The sequence below is a fragment of the Coregonus lavaretus genome, assembly GCF_964263955.1.
Source record: "Coregonus lavaretus genome assembly, chromosome: 1".
Taxonomy (NCBI): domain Eukaryota; kingdom Metazoa; phylum Chordata; class Actinopteri; order Salmoniformes; family Salmonidae; genus Coregonus; species Coregonus lavaretus.
In genome coordinates this window covers 85,198,251-85,215,273 of record NC_139988.1, presented here as the reverse complement: position 1 = coordinate 85,215,273, position 17,023 = coordinate 85,198,251, and the positions used below count along the sequence as shown (strand labels likewise).

At 45.0% G+C, this 17,023-nt stretch overlaps 1 protein-coding gene across 1 annotated transcript in view; it reads right to left on the bottom strand.

Annotated features, from left to right (window-relative positions):
• LOC311134263 (neurexin-1a-like) overlaps positions 1–13,688 on the bottom strand; it is a gene marked incomplete at both ends in the record, with an annotated part of 94,026 nt that extends 80,338 nt beyond the window's left edge. The window contains 4 exons of the mRNA XM_084167886.1: positions 5,742–5,753; positions 7,434–7,463; positions 8,792–8,806; positions 12,968–13,688. Of these exons, the coding sequence (XP_084024012.1) occupies positions 5,742–5,753; positions 7,434–7,463; positions 8,792–8,806; positions 12,968–13,688 (778 nt within the window). The remainder of the gene's footprint in view (positions 1–5,741; positions 5,754–7,433; positions 7,464–8,791; positions 8,807–12,967) is intronic.
• Positions 13,689–17,023: the final 3,335 nt, after the last annotated feature.

Here is a 17,023-nt window from a genome sequence, read left to right as displayed (position 1 = left end):
AAATAGGGCTATCTTCTGTATACCAACCCTACCTTGTCACAACACAACTGATCGCCTCAAACGCATTAAGAAGGAAATAAATTCCACAAATTAACTTTTAAGAAGGCACACCTATTAATTGAAATGCATTCCAGGTGACTAACTCATAAAGCTGGTTGAGAGAATGCCAAGAGTGTGCAAAGCTGTCATCAAGGCAAAGGGTGGCTACTTTGAAGTATATAAATATATTTTGATTTGTTTAACACTTTTTTAGTTACTACATGATTCCATATGTGTTATTTCATAGTTTTGATGTCTTCACTATCAATCTACAATGTAGTAAATAGTAAAAATAAAGACCCTGGAATGAGTAGGTGTGACCAAACTGTTGACTGGTACTGTATATATATATATATATATATATATATATATATATATATATATATATATATATATTGTGAGTTAGTTGGGGGCAAGCTATGTTAGCCAGCAGAAGTCATCAAATTGGAACAAAGATAAATAGCCACCTTTGGCGATGGATTATGCCCAATAACTTAAATAGTACACGCTATTATATACCATACTTATATTCTATTTAGCTAGCAGTACGGGCTACCACGGGGAATCTGCCATTACGAAGTAGTTATAGCCAGACTAATGTTATAATACAGTAGACATGAATTACTAAATTCTAAGCCCAGATTCATTGACAATGGGAAAAGATAAATATTGATTTTTGTGATCACCTGAAAGCCCTACTAAATATATCCTGAGAATAAAACAAAACGTTCACTGTTTTATTTCTTCCAACTGCCTCAGTGGAATTTTCTGTTGATGTCTCATTGAAACAGATCCGGTTTCGTCTTGCCACCATGAGTTGCCTGTGGACGCAGCATAAGTACAGCACATGTCTGTGTCTTTGTGTGTTTAAGAGGACAGCCAAATAGGACAGTCAAGAGTATAATTATATGGTAATAGACTAGTAGGCTCTCTGCCCAGATATACAGTCCATTTGGAAAAAAACTAAAACTGAAATATCGCATTTACATAAGTATTCAGACCCTTTACTCAGTACTTTGTTGAAGCACCTTTGACAGCGATTACAGCCTCAAGTCTTCTTGGGTATGACTCTACAAACTTGGCACACTTGTATTTGGGGAGTTTCTCCCATTCTTCTCTGAAGATCCTCTCAAGCTCTGTCAGGTTGGATGGGGAGCGTCGCTGCACAGCTATTTTCAGGTCTCTCCAGAGATGTTCGATCTGGTTCAAGGCTCTGGCTGGGCCACTCAAGGACATTCAGAGACTTGTCACGAAGCCACTCCTACGTTGTCTTGGCTATGTGCTTAGGGTTGTTGTCCTGTTGGAAGGTGAACCTTCAACCCAGTCTGAGGTCCTGAGTGCTCTGGAGCAGGTTTACATCAAGGATCTCTCTGTACTTTGCTCCGTTCATCTGTCCCTCGATCCTGACTAGTCTCCCTGTCCCTGCCGCTGAAAAACATCCCCACAGCACGATGCTGCCACCACCATGCTTCACCATAGGGATTGTGCCAGGTTTCCTCCAGACATGACGCTTGGCATTCAGGCCAAAGAGTTCAATCTTGGTTTCATCAGACCAGATAATCTTTTCTCATGGTCTGAGAGCCCTTTAGGTGCCTTTTGGCAAACTCCAAGTGGGATGTCATGTGCCTTTTACTGAGGAGTGGCTTCTGTCTGGCCACTCTACCATAAAGGCCTGATTGGTGGAGTGCTGCAGAGATGGTTGTCCTTCTGGAAAGTTCTCCCATCTCCACAAAGGAAAACTGGAGCTCTCTCAGAGTGACCATCGCGTTCTTGGTCACCTCCCTGACCAAGGCCCTTCTCCCCCGATTGCTCAGTTTGGCCGGGTGGCCAGCACTAGGAAGAGTCTTGGTGGTTTCAAACTTCTTCCATTTAAGAATGATGGAGGCCACTGTGTTCTTGGGGATCTTCAATGCTGCAGACATTTTTTGGTACCCTTCCCAGATCTGTGTCTCGACACAATCCGGTCTCAGAGCTCTACGGACAATTCCTTCGACCTCATGGCACGGTTTTGCTCTGACATGCACTGTCAACTGTGAGACCTTGTATAGACAGGTGTGTGCCTTTCCAAATCATGACCAATCAATTGAATTTACCATAGGTGGACTCCAATCAAGTTGTAGAAACATCTCAAGGATGATCAATGGAAACAGGATGCACCTGAGCTCAATTTCGAGTCTCATAGCAAAGGGTCTGACTACTTATTTAAATAAGGTATTTCTGTTTTTTATTTGAAATACATTTGCTAAAATTTCTAAACACCTGTTTTTGCTTTGTCATTATGGAGTATTATGCGTCGATTTACAAGGATTTTTTATTTATTTTTAAATCCATTTTAGAATAAGGTTGTAATGTAACAAAATGTGGAGAAAGTCAAGGGGTCTGAATACTTTCCAAATACACTGTATACCTCCTCTCCCTCTCTGTCCTCTCCTCCTTCTTATCAGAAGAGCTGTTCTGTTTCTCTCTGGCCTTTCCCTCATCTCCCTATCTCTCTTTCTCCTCTGAAAACCCTCCCTATACATCCGTCTGTCCGCCCGCCCGCCCGCCCGCCCGCCTGCCTGCCTGCCTGCCTGCCTGTCTGTCTGTCTGTCTGGTATATGTAGTGGTGAGGGTTAGTAGGGTATTGGTGTGTACGAGTGAGAGTGTGTGAGAGTGAGTGAGGGGGTGAGTGAGTGTGAGAGAGAGAGAGAGAGAGAGAGAGAGAGTGAGTTTAAATGAGTTCCTTTGATTGCCAAAGCTTTATGAGTCACAAGTGATGAGTCACAATCCACCTCCCTCTTTACACATATGGACGTGCGCACCCCCACACTTACACGTACACACACACACACGAACACAAACACACACACACAGAGAGCACTCGATAAATGTTATGTGTGTGTGTCTGTGTGTGTGAGGCTGGTTTCTGAAAGAGAGCTTGTTGTTGTTGTTTCATGGTTTCTCTGTAGCACACACATACCCCTACACTAGCCAACCACACACACACACACCCCCTACACTAGCCAACCACACACACACACCCCTACACTAGCCAACCACACACACACACACACACCCCTACACTAGCCAACCACACACACACACCCCTACACTAGCCAACCACAGACACACACACACACACACACACACACACACACACACACACACACACACACACACACCTACACTAGCCAACCACAGACACACGCCCCTACTCTAGCCAACCACACACACACACACACACACCCCTACACTAGCCAACCACACACACACACCCCTACACTAGCCAACCACAGACACACACACACCCCTACACTAGCCAACCACACACACACACCCCTACACTAGCCAACCACAGACACACACACACACACACACACCCCTACACTAGCCAACCACACACACACACCCCTACACTAGCCAACCACAGAGACACACACACACACACACACACACCCCTACACTAGCCAACCACACACACACCCCTACACTAGCCAACCACACACACACACACACACACACACCCCTACACTAGCCAACCACAGACACACACACACACACACACACCCCTACACTAGCCAACCACACACACACCCCTACACTAGCCAACCACAGACACACACCCCTACACTAGCCAACCACAGACACACACACACACCCCCCTACACTAGCCAACCACACACACACACCCCTACACTAGCCAACCACACACACACACAAACACACCCCTACACTAGCCAACCACAGACACACACACACACACACACCCCTACACTAGCCAATCACACACACACACACACACACACCCCTACACTAGCCAACCATACACACACACACACACCCCTACACTAGCCAACCACACACACACACACCCCTACACTAGCCAATGTTGTGGAAAATAACCACCATACTTTATTACAAATAAGGTCTTACAGAGTTTTTGTTGCATCAAGAAATGACTTTATTAAAGTTTTCAACAAAGCCGATACCCGTCTGCAGAGGGGCACACCTTCTTAAGGTCCCCCTTCATCTTATATAGTCCTCTTCAGTTTCCCCGCTCTTTTATTGCTCCGCCCACTTCCTTTGTCCCTGAGGACGGCTGAACTATTACTCCAACCAATCACCCGCTCCCCTGTTCCTCACCCCCTCAAGCTGTAATCAATCAAGAAGATACCAAGGAGCCAAAGGTCTAGCCCAAACTCTATTCAACCCTGGTGCCGCTCCCTTCACTGTGTTTGAAGAGAGAGACAAAAGGCAGCCATGGATTCAAGTAAGAGCAAGCACCTTGACCCTAGGGCAGTTTCTCTCTACTCCCCCACACACACACAGTGAAATGCCCCAATAAAATTCCTAGCCCAGTAACAAATAATTCTAACTCAATGTTCGTGACTCAATGGATGTTCTATCTTCTAATTTATTAAAGAATATACATCACCAACCACAGACACACACACACACACCCCTACACTAGCCAACCACACACACCCCTACACTAGCCAACCACACACACACACCTACACTAGCCAACCACACACACACACAGACCCCTACACTAGCCAACACACACACACCCCCACCCCTACACTAGCCAACCACAGCCATACTTGATTGACTGAGTATCCAACCCAAATCATTGGCACGTCTCAAGACTGTAAGCCGTGAGCTAAAGCCTAGAAATGAGATTGGGGGGACTGGTCTCAGTCAAGGTTCATGACACGAGAGCAGCTTCCTGGATCACATCCACTACACTACATTCCCTTGGAACCAATGAGACAGACCAGTCAAACACACACACCAACACACGCACTGATGTCAGAGTAAGTTTGACTGGAGCAGGACTGGTACTTTGGAGATAGACCCAACACATCTAAGGACTTAACATCTCTGTCTCTCCGTCTCTCCCTCCCTCCCCTCTCTCACACCCACAGACAACCCCACCCCCCGCCCCCCCGCCCCCCCGCCCCCCCGCCCTGGATCTTCAGAGAAACTCATTTCAGATAGTCAGCTTCAGAAAGCCTCTTTACTCTGAGCCGATGGCGACGTCAGCTCCCTCTGACTGCCTTTACATTTCTGCATGCATGCATGCACACGCACACACACACACACACACACACACACCTCATATACATGTATGTACAGTACACTCTTCGAAAAAAGGGTTCCAAAAGGGTTCTCCGGCTGTCCCCATAGGAGAACCCTTTTTGGTTCCAGGCAGAATCCTTTTTGATACCAGGTAGAACTATTTTGGGTTCCATGTAGAACCCTCTGGGGAAAGGGTTCTACATGGAACCCAATAGGGTTCAACCTGGAACCAAAAGGGTTCTACCTGGAACAAAAAAGGGTTCTTCAAATAGTTATCCTATGGGGACAGCCGGAGAACTCTTTTAGGTTCTAGATAGCACCTTTTTATCTAAGAGTGTAGCTACATGAAAAAAGACACATTCCAATTCGGAACACATACAATATTTTAAATTATTACAGTTTGTAGCAATTCAGTATAGCTCACAGCCATACATTCAAGCTCACAGCCGTACATTCAAGCTCACAGCCGTACATTCAAGCTCACAGCCGTACATTCAAGCTCACAGCCGTACATTCAAGCTCACAGCCGTACATTCAAGCTCACAGCCGTACATTCAAGCTCATAGCCGTACATTCAAGCTCATAGCCGTACATTCAAGCTCATAGCCGTACATAGCCATAAGCAATAAGGAAAAGTATACCTCTGAGCTTTCCTACAGATATTCAAGAGGGAAGGGGAAAGAGAGAGGGAGAGAGTAAGTGTTGGTCATGTGAAAGAAAAAAAGAAAGAAAGAAAGAGGAACCATTTTGAAAAGGTAGAAAAGCAGCACTGGCGTCAAACAAGACCACTATACTCCTAATGGAGCAGAATTCTAGTTTATTAGAACAGTATTACACTGTTGTGTATTATAGATGTCTCTATGCGTCCAACACTGTACGCTAAGTAGCACTCCAACCACCAACTATGATGTATGAAGGTTTAGAATGTAACAGACACAAATATTCTGTCACTGATGCATTCCAAACTGGGTTTGACTACCTGAGAGTCTGTGAAGTAGTGTGTTGCAGTACAGTACAGAACAATAGTGTATGTGAAGTGAGTAGTAGTAGTAGTAGCAGTAGCCGAAGTAGCAGTAGTAGTAGTTGTAGCAGTAGTTCTAGTAGTAGTAGTAGCAGCAGCAGCAGTAGTAGTAGTAGTAGCAGTAATAGTAGTAATAGTAGTACTACTACTAGTAGTAGTAGTAGTACTACTACTAGTAGTAGTAGTAGTAGGAGCAGTAGTAGCAGTAGCAGTAATAATAGTACCAGTAGTAGTAGTAGTAGTAGTAGTAGCAGCAGTAGCAGCAGCAGTAGTAGTAGTAGTAGTAGTAGTAGTAGTAGTAGCAGCAGTATTAGTAGTTGTCAGTGGTAGTCGTAGTACTAGTAGTAGCAGTAGTAATAATAGTAGTAGTAGTAGCAGCAGTATTAGTAGCAGCAGCAGTAGTAGTAGTAGTAGTAGTAGTAGTAGTAGTAGTAGTAGCAGCAGTAATAGTAGCAGTAGCCGTAGTAGCAGTAGGAGTAGTAGTAATAGTAGTAGTAGCAGCAGCAGCAGTAGAAGCAGCAGCAGTAATAGTAGTAATAGTAGTACTACTACTACTACTACTACTAGTAGTAGTAGTAGTAGTAGTAGTAGTAGTAGCAGCAGCAGTAGCAGTAATAGTAGCAGTAATACTAGTAGTAGTAGTAGTAATAGTAGCAGCAGTAGTAGTAGTAGTAGAGCAGCAGTAGTAATACTAGTAGTAGTAGCAGTAGTAGTAATAGTAGTAGTAGTAGTAGTAGTAGTAGTAGTAGTAGTAGTGTGTTTGTGTAGTTGTCATGTGCCTGTACAGATAGAACAGAGCTAAGGTGGTGTTTTTGACAGCACTGCCTCTATACGCTTTTATTGATTTTCATGCACCGTTAAAAACTACATGAACAGAGAACTGGGTAATAAGAGGGGAGATCCACATGCATGAGCCAATGGGAGGGGAAGGGATTGCAGCGGGAGGGGTCAGGATGAAGGTATATAAATGGCAGAGAAAACCTGCAACAGACATACAAGCCGCAACACACACACACACACACACACACACACACACACAACTACAAACCATCCAAGCCATCCATGGAACCGGACCTTGATCTAGGATCAGTTTATATCCTAACCCGAAACCCATATCCTCACCTTAACCACAGATTTGGGATCAGTTTAGCCTCCCCATATCCTAACCCTAAACCCAATAGAGAGAAAAGTCAAACCTGACCTTGGATCAGCGTCTGGGGTCTGGTGATGAGGAGGTGGTTTGGGTAAGGGGTGTGGTGATGGGGAGCAGCAGGAACGTGAAGTGATGTCATAGTGATGTAATAGGTCGTACCTTGGTCGCTGATCATCAGGTGAGCCAGACCTTAAAAGGAAGACAAGAGCACAGTCAGCACAGCGGAGGAGCATGGGGTGATTATCCAAACACACACACAATCAATCATCATCGCTACCTTTGTTAACATTAGCTAACAGTAGTGTCCATGCTTCTACATCTGCATTGCTTGCTGTTTGGGGTTTTAGGCTGGGTTTCTGTAAAAGCACTTTGTGACATCTGCTGATGTAAAAAGGGCTTTATAAATACATTTGATTGATTGATTGATAGTGTGCGGTGAATATAAGTGTATGTTTCGGGTCTGAATTGTCACTATAAACAATCAAATGAAGATGTAGTCTTTCTAGTGAGTGTATAGTTACATAATAGCACAGTGATTATCATTTTGGAAATCGTTGGTACCCTACTGAGTTATCCTTACCTTGGCATTTTCATTCAAATCGTTCACAACTGTAACTGTTGCAAGCTGACAGTTTGCTGCAAATGAGTGATTTTGAATGCACCTTTTATCTGTGTGGAGCAACAACAGTTGGAAGAGGCGGTTCTACAACAAACACTGCCACCCACACGTCTCAGACACACACCATGTTTATAACTGTTGTCTGCTCATGTTGGAGTATACTGTATGTGTGGCTTCTACGTACTGCTAAATCACGCACACACACACACACAGGTCTTGCTCGCTTGTCTGTTTAAAATAAATGTTTTTTATCTATGTTGAAGGGGAGCTGAGGGCTGTTGAAGTCAGCCTCTTTATTTAACTGCCTTTTGATAACATTAATTCCCCTCCAGTATTGTTAGTATTGTTATGTTGGTTTTGGGTGGCTTTTTTTAAATTTTAACCTCAGTAATATCATGTTTGTATTTGCTATTTTATTCTATTTTGTCCTTGGGTATATTGAAAGGCACAAATAAAATGTATTATTATTATTATTATTATTATTATTATTATTATTATTATTATTATTATTATTACGATACTGTCTCTAACCTTGAATGGAGAGCCACTTGACACATCAGGCATTTGTCCATGAAGGGGTCTACTTACCGTCTGACTGCAACACAAACACAATCACGCACACGCACGCACACACACACACACACGCACACACACATGCACGCACACACACACACACACCGTTCGGTGCCCAACTCAGACATAGAAGGTATAAAAGAGAAGAGAAGAGCAGAGTGAGGGAGGGAAGGAGAGAGAGGGAGGGAAGGAGAGAAAGAGGGAGAGAGAGATAGAGAGACAGAGAGAGGGAGAGAGAGGGAGAGACAGAGAGAGGGAGAAAGAGAGAGACCGAGAGAGGGAGAGAGAGAGAGACAGAGAGAGGGAGAGAGAGAGAGAGACCCACCTGGGTTGTAGTGTTCTGGGAGCGTCCAGACGAAGGAGAGAGAGAGAGACAGACATTCATTAACAGGCCATGCGCAGCCATCTGTTACCACATCTACACCCATACCATTACCTTGGTTACGCACATGCAGATCCACCAAGATGCCACCATGATACCATGCGGTACTGATACCTTACACACACACGCACACACACACACACACACACACACACACACACGCCAGGGTTGCGGTCAATTTAGTCAATTCAGGAAGTCAATTGAAATTCAGTTAATTTAAAAATCCTCATACATTAATAGAATTTCAATAGACACACACACACACACACACACACACACACACAGTGGTCAGGGTGGATGAAAGCAGACGCTCCTACCTGTGTGTTTGGAATCTGGAACATTTTATTTACCCAGAACTTACCTTCCAGCCTCCTGTACCAGAACACACACACACACACACACACACACACACACACACACACACGTGCTCACACTCACACATTGACCATTGCAGTAATGACTAGATCGATGGATAACAGATAACTGGTGATAGGAAACAGCAGTGCAGGGGGAAACATGCTGGGATCAGTACTAGAGTGTGTGTTTGTGTGAACCAAATCTCCCTTCCCTCTGTCATTTATTAACCTGGTCAAAACCAAGCTTCTAGCACCTGCTGACCTAAAAGAATTGTATAGGTTTAAGCAATGTGGCAAACATTCCACCTTCAGTCCCGGTGCTAGAAAATGTGCGCCGCGCTGCAATATTGTCAAAACAATTGCCGTGGCAATATGTCGCTGGACTCCCTTCCAACACACTAATCAACACAATACACAACACTCGCCAACATATTTCATGTTCGTATCACACACAAACATGCTACACACCAGTGTTTTGCCTAGGATTGTTTTCAGCAGCGGTGGCAAAAGTAGGTGGTGGGGGTCCAGGGGCTACACTGCACACTATGACACTAAGTTTCCACCCCAGATTCATCAACCAATTAATCAAAACTAATCAACAAGGTTTCTTATAGATTGACCCTAGTAGAGGGTGTGATAGTTAACTAGGGAATAGAGTGGTACAGGGATCAAGGCCCAGGGCAGCATATGTAACAGAGTCTCACTTTCAGAGCCCTGCAGTCTCCATGGTGACCTGTTCAGCAGAGAGGTGAGGGGGTTGCTATTGAGGCAAAGGAGGGGCCTAGATCTCAGAACTAAGACACACACACACAAAGCAACAGGCTAGGAGCTGCTGAACACTATAAAACAGGCTTGGTTCTGAACGCAACCCACCACAACTGGGATCTACTGATGACCTCTAGGATCTACTGACCACCACTAGGATCTACTGACCACCACTAGGATCTACTGGTCACCTCTAGGATCTACTGGTCACCCCTAGGATCTACTGGTCACCCCTAGGATCTACTGACCACCTCTAGGATCTACTGACCACCTCTAGGATCTACTGACCACCTCTAGGATCTACTGACCACCACTAGGATCTAATGATCAACACAGAGTTGATCACCACTAGGATCTAGGAACAGGACAAGTTGCTTACCCAGTCAGAGAGACTAACAATACTATATAGGAAAGGGAGAATGGATGGTGTTGCAGTCATATTAGAGATACAGTGCTTTCAGAAAGTATTCACACCTCTTGACTTTTTCCACATTGTGTTGTGTTACAAAGTGGGATTCAAATGGATTTCATTGTAATTTTTTGTCAATGATCTACACAAAAGACTCTGTAATGTCAAAGTGGAAGAACAACTATAACATTTGTAAAACATTTATGAAAAATAAAACACTAGTATATCTTGATTACATAAGTATTCAACCCTCTGAGTCAATACATGTTAGAATCACATTTGGCAATGATTACAGCTGTGAGTTTTCTGGGTAAGTCTCTAAGAGCTTTCCACACCTGGATTGTACAACATTTGCCCATTATTATTTTCAAAATTATTCAAGCTCTGTCAAATTGGTTGTTGATCATTGTTAGACAACCATTTTCAGGTCTTGCCATAGATTTCTAAGCAGATTATGTCAAATGTAACTAGGCCACTCAGGAACATTCACTTTCTTCTTGGTAAGCAACTCCAGTGTAGATTTGGCATTGTGTTTTAGATTATTGTCCTGCAGAATAGTGAATTAATCTCCCAGTGCCTGGTGGAAAGTAGACTGAACCAGGTTTTCCTCTAGGATTTTGCCTGTGCTTAGATACATTTTTTTTATCCTGAAAAACTCCCCAGTCCTTAATAATTACAAGCATACCCATAACACGATGCAGTCACCACTTTGCTTGAAAATATGGAGAGTGGTACTCATTCATGTGTTGTATTGGATTTGCACCAAACATAACACTTTGTATTCAGGACAAAAAGTTAATTGCATTTTTTACAGTATTACTTTAGTGCCTTGTTACAAAAAGGATGCATGTTTTGGAACATGTTTTTTCTGTACAGGCTTCCTTATTTTCACTCTAGGTTAGTATTGAGGGGTAACTACAATGTTGTTGATCCATCCTCAGTTTTCTCCTATCACAGTCATTAAACTCTGTAACTGTTTTAAAGTCACCATTGGCCTAGTGGTGAAATGCCTGAGCGGTTTCCTTCCTCTGTGGCAACTGAGTTAGGAAAGACGCCTGTATCTTTGTAGTGACTGGGTGTATTGATACACCATCCAAAGTGTAATTAATAATTTAATCATGCTCAAAGGGATATTCAATGTAGTTTACCCATCTATCAATAGGTGCCCTTTGCGAGGCAGTGGAAAACCTCCCTGGTCTTTGTGGTTTAATCTGTGTTTGAAATGCACTGAGGGACCTTACATATAATTGTATGTGTGGGGTACAGAGATGAGGTAGTCATTCAAAAATCATGTTAAACACTATTATTGCACACACATTGAGACCATGCAACTTATTAAGTTACTTGTTAAGCACATTTTTACTCCTGAACTTATTTAGGCTTGCCATAACAAAGGGGTTGAATACTTATTGACTCAACATATTTCAGCTTTTCATTTTTTATGACTTTGTAAAAGGTTGAAAAACATAATTCCACTTTGACATTATGGGGCATTGTGTGTAGGCCAGTGATAAAAACGATCTCAATGTAATCCAATTTAAATTCAGGCTGTAACACAACAACATTTGGAAATAGTCAAGGGGTGTGAATACTTCCTGAAGGCACTGTATGGGTGTTTGTACACTACATGACCAAAGGTATGTGGACACCTGCTCGTCGAACATCTCATTCAAAAATCATGGGCATTAATATGGAGTTGCCCAATTGTCATGCTGAAACAGGAAAGGGCCTTCCCCAAACTTTTGCCATTGTAGCGTTAATATTTCCCTTCACTGGAACTAAGGGGCCTAGCCCGAACCATGAAAAACAGCCCCAGACCATTATTCCTCCTCCACCAAACTTTACAGTTGGCACTATGCATTGGGGGCAGGTAGCGTTCTCCTGGCATCCGCCAAACCCAGATTCGTCCGTCGGACTGCCAGATGGTGAAGCGTGATTCATCACTCCAAAGAATGCGTTTCCACTGCTCCAATGGCGGCGACGAGCTTTACACCACTCCAGCCGACGCTTGGCATTGTGCATGGTGATCTTAGGCTTGTGTGTGGCTGCTCGGCCATGGAAACATATTTAGTGATGCTCCCAACGAACAGTTCTTGTGCTGACGTTGCTTCCAGTGGCAGTTTGGAACTCGGTAGTGAGAGTTGCAACCAAGGACAGACAATTTTTACGCGCTACGTGCTTCAGCACCCGGTGGTCCCGTTCTGTGAGCTTGTGTGGCCTACCACTTCGTGGCTGAGCAGTTGTTGCTCCTAGACGTTTCCACTTCACAATAACAGCACTTACAGTTGAATGGGGCAGCTTTAGCAGGGCAGAAATTTGACAAACTGACTTGTTGGAAAGGTGGCATCCTATGATGGTGCCACGCTGAAAGTCACTGAGCTCTTCAGTAAGGCCATTCTACTGCCAATGTTTGTCTATGGAGATTGCATTGCTGTGTGCTTGATTTTATACACCTGTCAGCAACGGGTGTGGCTGAAATAGCCGAATCCACTAATTTGAAGGGGCGTCCACATACTTTTGTATATATAGTGTATGTGTGTGTGAGATGACATCACAATGCTACAAGGTAGGGTTTGGGTAAGGCCTTACCTTCGCTGCAGTCGTTGCCTTTGTAGCCGGTGTCGGTACAGTCGCAGACGGCCCTCTTCTCGACGACAGAACACACCCCTCCGTTCTGACACACGTGGGCTGGCCCACACCAGTCTCCCACGGTAACACCCTCCGATCCTTCCAAAACGGCTACCGATCCGTTGACGGTCACCCCAGCGAGCCAGCCAGCAAAGGAGGCGTGGTCTCTTACACCAGGGGAAGTGAGGCGGAGCGGGGAGGCATGGAGCTCTGGGGAAACCCCGCCCATAAAGGTGTGGCTAAACACTGTCATGTCTTTCCGTTTGCTCTTTACCTCCGCCCATCCCTCCATCTTTCCATCCACCTCAAGGCTTGTGTTCCTCCAGTCCCGTTTCACACGCACGGCATGCCAGTTGCCGTCGCTCACGGCGACACCGGAACTCACCTCGGCTGGCTCGGCACAGAAGATGGAGAATCGTAGGCGGAGTTTTCCGCGTAGCAACAAGAGTTCCAGGAAGTCGCAGAATCCTTCGTCGTCAAGGTAAAGCAGCAGTCCGTCCTCGCTGTGAGTTCTAACGCTGAACGACAGAATGCTCTCGCAGCACGCGTTCCACACCGGGAACCGCCCCCACTGTCCCGAAACCCCCCCAAATTCAAGCACCTCCCCTCTGGACCCCCCAATGCTACAGAGGCACAGCCAAACACACAGCAGGGGGGCCGCAGCCCACACACACACCGCCATCACGCGCACACACATACACACACGGCACGCACACACACACACACTCAGATGCAGGCTAGAGCTGGGCAGCACAAGCTAAACTACAGCTCATGGTGCGAACACCCTTGGGAGCACCCTACAGTCTACTTAGAACCCTTCCTAGCACCCTACAGTCTTCTTAGAACCCTTCCTAGCACCCTTAAGTCTCATTAGAGCCTTTCCTAGCACCCTATAGTCCTCCTAGGGCTCTTCGTAGCAACCTACAGTCTTCTTGGGGGCCTTCCTAGCACCCTATAGTCCTCTTAGGGCCCTTCCTAGCACCCTATAGTCCTCTTAGGGCCGTTAGTAGCACCCTACACCCTCCATAGGGGGTTCCTCTGACTGCCAGTCAAATGGTGCTAGAGCTCAGCGTTTCTAGTTCTAGTCCTCTATAGTCTTCAATCTTCTAGTCTCTGTCTCTCCTCCTTCCTCCTCTTCCTTCAATGTTGTGTGTGTGTTAGAGACATGAGGGGTGCAGTGTGGGATCCATATCGGTGCCTTTGTTAGTTCCTGTTCCCCCCAGAGAGAGGGAGAATACACCGCCACACACCGTCAGCAGATAGAGACAATCATTCATAGCAGAGCATCTCCCCTGCTTTTTTGTCTCTCTCAGCGGGGCTCCTGGGTTGAGCACTGTGAATGTGTGTCCCTCACAGCCGTGTCATCACTCTTTTCTTTCCAGTGACCTACAGAGGGAAGGGACAGCACTATTAGCCAGGGTCAGATACACACACATTCTTCCCAGACAGTCCTCATACCACCCACTACCACGTAATATACCAGTGGGTTTTTTCAGGAAGATGTTAGTTACAGAATATTCAGATGCATGTCATGCGTCCTGTAGAAGATATTTTATTGTCAGTCAGGTAGAACAAGGGAATCATTTCAGCTCTATTTCTTTTATTTTTTTATTTTTATTTAGCAGACGCTCTTATCCAGAGCGACTTACAGGAGCAATTAGGGTTAAGTGCCTTGCTTAAGGGCACAGACAGATTTTTCACCTAGTCGGCTCGGGGATTAGAACCAGCGACCTTTCGGTTACTGGCACAACGCTCTTCCCACTAAGCTACCTGAGCTCTACTCATAACATTTATATCTACAAACGTTCTGAACGTTTTACCTCACTGAAAACAAACACCTCCAAAAGGCAAAAATATTTTAATATTTCAACATGAACACTTCGTGCCTCAGCAAGGGATTTGGAAGCGCCACAAAGAAGTTTATCGTGCGATGCGGAGGATGACACAAATGCGCCTCGCTTATCGAATTATCCCCCTTTTTTACACCACGGGAAAAAGGCGCCTTACACACTCACACCTCTCCGGCGCCTGAACTGTATTAACTCTATGAACTATGAACTGTATTAACATGGTTGAGATTAGGGTTCCTAATCACAGTATTGATAGACTCGGTGAGATGAGAGCGGTTTAAATATCGATTGTCAATCTGCGGCCATTCTTCTCCCCCTTCTAAAAAATACTCTGTGTGTGTTCGTGCTTGCATATGCTATTTTCTGTCCTCCTGTGAGCTCGAGCTCCCAGGGAGATGGAAACACCGGGTTTCCATCTCCCTCACCTGCGCGAGATAATCAATATGCTGAAAACACAGCCGCGAGAAAAACGCCCTTATTAGGCAATTATAATTAAATAGGTAGGCTATAGCCTACAGCAAAGCCCTAGTATAATACACAGGCACGCACGCCGAGATAAAAATTTATCATACTACCTTACACACATCTTCTGGTCGGTGCTACTGTGGCTATTCATCGATTTTCTCAATTTCATCTGTTAACAATCACCACGTTGTGAGAAGACATGAGAGCAACCAAACCTTTCCTGGCAAATACCCGTTAGATAGGCCTATCGAAACCAGAACAATCGCAGCCACTTCTCGATCAAACAGCCTGGTGGTACCAAACGCATCTCTCTCTCTATCACTCACTCTCGCGCTCTCTCTTTACCCGGGAGGAGAAGGTGCAGTCTGCTGCTCCGTGCGTCACGTGGCTGATGGAGAGCGAGAAACGGAGGAGAGGACGGGCGGGGCTGCTCTGCTGCAGCACCTTGGACAGCGCGCGTTCACCGTCTGAAACACGATTACCAGAGAGGACCGAATACGGCGGGAACATCCGAGTCATTACTCTTCGCTATGATAATGACTGTCGGTGTGATAAAGCATTTGCAAATATTCTAAGGTGATTAATGGTTAGTCATGAATTAATCATTGATTGTTACAGAGAGACGTCTGCACAGAGAGAACATTCATGGCTCGAGATACAAAACCATGGAAGAAAAACGACAACCGTGTTTCTACATCACGCTCCAGCAGCGTTCTCCCCTCTGCTCCTGCCATCAATTATCTCAGCTGGTAAAGCACGGCGCTTGTAACGCCAAGGTAGTGGGTTCGATCCTCGGGACCACCCATACACAAAAAAATGTATGCACGCATGACTGTAAGTCGCTTTGGATAAAAGCGTCTGCTAAATGGCATATTATTATTATTATTATTATTATTATTATTATTATTATTATCTCTCTCGCTTCTTTCTCTCCCCATCACACACACACACACAATCTTCAACTTTATCTCCATATGGACACAGTGAGAGGTGTGTATTTCCTGGGCTGTGCATCTGTTCCAGAGAGGGAGTCCCCAGCTGAATCCTGTCCATCAGAACTGTCTCTCTGGGTACCATACCACTGGGTACATACCACAGCTGCTGCCCACTCTCTGGAGCAGCAAGATCTCATAGTTCCCCTTAGAAATTCGACATATGGAAGAATGTCAATTGTTGACGCATTCATTCCGCGTGGTTAAAGGGTTGAAACAGAAACAACAGCCAGGAATCAATTTGAGCGGTTAAGGTGAGGGCTATGGTTTGGGGAAGGCTTAAAACAAAATCCTTAAAAGCGACACTCATATTCTCACAGCTTGGTGGTGAAGAGGTCTAAACAGCGCGCTCCGGCTCTGAACATCAGTTTTTTTATGAGAGGCATATATCAACTTCCTGGGGACCTTTTCAAATGTCCGAAATCAAAGTCTATTTCTAGTGATCAGGCTGCTCTGGAGCACTGCTGCTGCATGCACACACACATCTAATTATAAGGTGTTCCTATTGATGCTCTATTCACGCCATCGCCCTGCGGCCATTTTGATATGAGAACTCCCGGTAAACTAGTGGAACAGGAAGTGGAAAAGCGTTTTTGACGGATAATGAAATGTCTATGTGGCCACAGCCTTTTATAGACTCCCGAGTTTCAGCATCAACACTGGCTTTACACTGGCTTAATATTGTCTACCTCTCTTCCCCCGCTCTCCCT